Below are 4,616 nucleotides of genomic sequence, written 5' to 3' on the forward strand. Positions count from 1 at the left end.
GGTTCTGCTCTGGTCAGGCCTAGGAGTGCATGCGGGTGTTGAGTTTGCTGCCTTAATACCACGCGTGGTGTTGTGTTTCTGTAGGTCCCGGTTCGAAATACGCACGCATCTCTTTAAGAGATTTGCTGCTGTGGATGTTCTGTGCAGCTTGTTTTTCAAATGGGCTGAAGCATCTACCAGATTATGCGGCCAAAACCACCTGTGCTAAGTTCTGCCCGCCTTGAAAGTAACAGTACTGGTTTTCAGGTTTTATGTGCTGGTGTCTTATTTGGGGGGTTTTGAGTGTGTGCAAGTATCAGTTGTCAATGGCTTACCCATTTCTGAAAGCTTACTGAAGCACCTTCCTCAAGTGTGATTGCCTCCGAGCTGCCCATTAAGAAGTTCCTGCTATAGATATTGCAAATAAAGTAATAGTAAGTAAGCTGAAGGTCGGGAGAGAATATTTGCTGGGCCTGCCTTGTTTTCCTCTCTTTGTATGTGAGACACAAATTATGGACACTGGGCTGAGCTATACATTGATGTGATAGGTGTAGTGTTAGTTTACCAGCACTGGGGAATGTTCTTTGTCTCTAAATCCTTGACACTGTGGATTGTTTCTAGGTATGATAATCACAGGGAGGTTCTGCTGAAAGGGAGAGTCAATGGAGACTATCAAGATGATAGTTTAGATCTGCTGCGCTACTTCACTGTTAGCTGTTACTCTGGATACGGAGATGATGAAAAGGTATTGAATGAATTAATCTTTAATGGATCAAGTTAAATTCCATTGTAAGTGCTGGCATTTGTTTCGTGTTGAAAAGTTATGTTTAGAATTGTTAGCATGGGTAGTAATAATTCTTACACAAATCTAAGACAAAAGCTGGATGCTTAGGGAAGCTTTGATTCCTGCATATTATCCAAAAATTACTTAATCACAATTTCCACCTATGCTGTGCAGCTACAGAGTGTGTGTACATTACTTGTTTATATGGTATAGTGAAGCATTCCAGTGCTTTGCAATGCCATCTGTGTATTCAGAAATACTTTTAACAAGCTAGAATGCTTCAAACTGAGAAAAAAAGCAATGTAACAACAGTCCTTGGAGAAGGTGTGCTTCCTATAATTGAAATCCCTGTTGGATTTTTGAATTCCCTGTTGGATTTTAAGGTACTCGTCATAACTTAAAAAAAAGTTCCAGGTGATGAGAAGAACTTCTGCCAGAGGAAATACTTACCTGTCTTTGTGTCACTGTACTAGGAGTCAGCTAGTAACACATTAGATACGATACTTAATAGTGAATTCTATATCTGGAACTTCCACAAGACTTGATCCTGTGTAACTAGAAACTTTTTGCCATCTCCAGCATGCTGAAACTTTTTTTAAAAACACATTTAGATTTGAATATAGGTGTAAGAGAGACAGAGACCACCGAAGGAGATGGAAATAAAAGGCATGCAGTATAATCGAACTGCGTGAAGTAGAAGGGTCTTTGCTGTCTAGAGCAAGTGCTTACAAGGCCTTTACCCTGATTCTGAATTGCTCTTGTAGAATTGTTCTGCTTCTCAAAAATACTCTACTGTACCTGAGCATTTGTACGCCTACTACTGAGCCATGCAAAATGAGTCAGACTTTTAAATTTATTTCTGTCAGGGATTCTTTACAGTATATCGACGAGTTTTTGAAAAGATTGCAAAAGAAGAGATGGAATATATGACCCAGGAAGATATTGAAGAATTCCCTATGTTTGGATATTCCCAAAGTGACTATGATACGGTAAGAGCAAGTGTAAACCTGAACTGAAGGAAGAGACTTAAGTGATTACTTTGTCCCACACAGGACCCAAAGGAAAGGTTCCCACTGACCTCAGAGGTGCATACAGAACCAGGTGTCTGTGGTGTTTTCCACTGTGGTAGACCATTACTATAAAGGAAGTGCTTATGCTCCTATTCATCATATTTAAGTGAATTAACATTGGTATTTCCTGTTGGACTGTAGTGTTGGCCAGGCCTTCAGGGTTACTTGTCAGTCAAACACTTCCCAGGGCCAGCCATCAGTTGTGCCAATGAAACTTACGTGTAGTGCAAGACATCTAAAACAAAGAACAGATGTTTTCTTTGCTTCCTGATTAGGGTAGTTGGCCAGTGTTTAACACAGAAAGGGTTATTGAGGTAATTTTTTTCCAATAACATTTAGTGTATTGCCTCATAGGGAAAACTGCATAGCACTTACTGCATGGCACAGCCTTTAGAAAATGGGAGATGTGGTGGTTGACCTGCCGTGTGAGCTCCCACTGTGATTACCTTGTCATCTGCAATTTGCCTGTAGTAAGATTTGATTCTGAAAATACTGCATGCTTTCCTTTATGAACTGAGAAAAGAAAATGCATGGAGGACGTTTGAATTCTTGTCATGCATGAAATTTAAATTGATACATACCTTAAAAATTAGTGACTTCAATGGTACAAAGCTTGGCTGGAGTTTGAAACAAAAGTTACAAATCAAACTTCTTAAGAAGTGTCAGAATGGATGTTGGGATGCCAGGAAAAATTACAGGGTGACTTAACAAATGGAAATCATTCCCAGGGTGCATATGACCAAACTAAAATCCATGTTTTTATGGAGATATCTTGAAAAACCTTTTCGAAACTGCTTGTTTTGGAGCCATGGGATAGATATTGTTATAGACTCAAAATAGCTGTTATGTTGTCAGTTAATAAATGAATAACCACAGAAAGGGTTGAACTTAGAGCATCAGCGTGCTCTGGCACCTGTCTTGTTCACGCTGGTCCGGAGCACAGTGCTTACCTTTTCCCTGCCAGCCCCGCCTAAGGATTCATAGGGATATTTTATAGGAAATAGCCTCTGTTAAATGAGAAAGTTAGTTTTTTCATGTTGTCTTATTTTCAGACAAAGAGATTACACTGTCAGAGGATTCCAGCATTGCAGTGCCCACTTCTCTACACAGTGGGAGTATCGCAGGGGAAGAGTTTTAGAAGGGAGGTACAAAAACTCTGCAGGGGCTTCAAAATCTGTGATGTGAATGATCTCTGGTTCAGTCTATTCAGTGAGTTCAGAAGGAGCTTGAGAGGCAGCTTTATCAGTGCTAGGCAGTCAGGAAATATATTCTCAGGGTCATGAGCTCACATGGCCTTCATGGGAAGAGAAGACCTGCAGGTGAACTAGATGCAGAAACAAAAATGATCAGTTCTACGTTTGAGTAGTAGGCAAAAGAAAATCCACCTGGGAGTTCAGCAAGAGCTGCTGTACAGGCTACTGAACAATGTTAGAGATGTGTTTGTATTTCAGGTTGTTAGGTAGCTGAGAGGGGGGAGAGTCTCAGCTCATTCAGCTGGTGAAGGGGAGGATGATCCCTGTCATCCGTTCATGGCCATGCATCCTTCGCACAGAAGGTATCCATTTCTGAGGCAGAAATCTGAGATAGGTGATCTGTCCTCACTTAGATTATTGGATGAAATATGAATATTTATTTGTTATTATAGACCTGGGGTTTGTGACAGCAGAGAAAAGCTGTAGTGACTTACCTCCCAGAGGTCACAGCCATGAACTTTGCATGTAGATAAGCTGCTGGATATTATTGTTCAGGTGGTGTTGTCCATGTGAGTAACAATGGCAGAAGAAGAGTCGTCACTGGGGTTAAACCATGACAATAGTTTAGACAAAGTCGTTGAACTGACACACTTTCAAACTTTAAGGATGATATTAGAGGTTTCTCTAAACCTTCATGTGATTTATTATACACTGAGGCAAAACCGCAGCCTGTATAGAAGTTCTGAACGAAACTGTTACAAAAAGTCCTGTATGGTTTTTGTGTTCCCTGCTAAAGAAGTGATTTGTTTAAATTATCTTTTCTTGCAGGTAGTCCACCCTTTCTATGCATATTGGCAGAGTTTCTGCACTCAGAAAAACTTTGCTTGGAAAGAAGAATATGACACACGACAAGCCTCAAACCGCTGGGAGAAACGAGCTATGGAAAAGGAGAACAAGAAAACGAGAGACAAAGCAAGGAAAGAGAGGAATGAACTGGTCCGTGAGCTAGTAGGCTTTATTCGTAAAAGGGATAAGAGAGTACAGGCACACAGAAAGCTTGTAGAAGAACAAATTGCAGAAAACAATCGGAAAACAGAGGAATTCCGAAGGCAACAGAAGCTCAAACAAGCCAAGTATGTAAATGTGGAACAAATCTTTTCTTTTCGACTTGGAGAAACTTTCCATGAGGATACAGTACAGAGTTAGATTCTAATAGTAGCTCCATTTGCTCCTTTAAACATCCTTGAAAATTTTAGGTATACATTTTTGTCTCAAGCCTGAGCATTTTAAAAATTGAGTGTCTGCATTGTACTGACATGCAGAGCCCTAAGATAACTGTGGAATAGTTACCTGTGTGCTGCAGGTAACTAGCTGTAATAGCACAGAACCCAGCATGGTTTTACTTAGCTGGGGAAGATTTAATAGTTATCCTTGTTCCTTTAAAATAAAAAGAATCTTAAGTTTTAGAATAAGGGAGAACAGAACTATGACAACCTGGACATAGATCACCTTCATTTGCCTTGGAACTGTACGTGCTCAAAGGAAAGCAGGGAAAGTGAATTAGCTCTCCTTTTCCTTTTAACTCGTTGA

The 4,616-nt window shown here is 40.3% G+C and overlaps 1 protein-coding gene across 1 annotated transcript; it reads left to right on the forward strand.

The window, feature by feature from the left end:
- Positions 1-556: 556 nt before the first annotated feature.
- LOC103810435 (dnaJ homolog subfamily C member 21-like) lies at positions 557-4,232 on the forward strand. Its single transcript, XM_009083331.1, has 3 exons — positions 557-724; positions 1,630-1,752; positions 3,855-4,232. The coding sequence occupies exons 1-3, from the start codon at positions 557-559 to the stop codon at positions 4,230-4,232; spliced, it is 669 nt and encodes a 222-aa protein (XP_009081579.1).
- Positions 4,233-4,616: the final 384 nt, after the last annotated feature.

Source organism: Acanthisitta chloris, unplaced genomic scaffold, assembly GCF_000695815.1.
Source record: "Acanthisitta chloris isolate BGI_N310 unplaced genomic scaffold, ASM69581v1 C16956378, whole genome shotgun sequence".
Lineage (NCBI taxonomy): Eukaryota > Metazoa > Chordata > Aves > Passeriformes > Acanthisittidae > Acanthisitta > Acanthisitta chloris.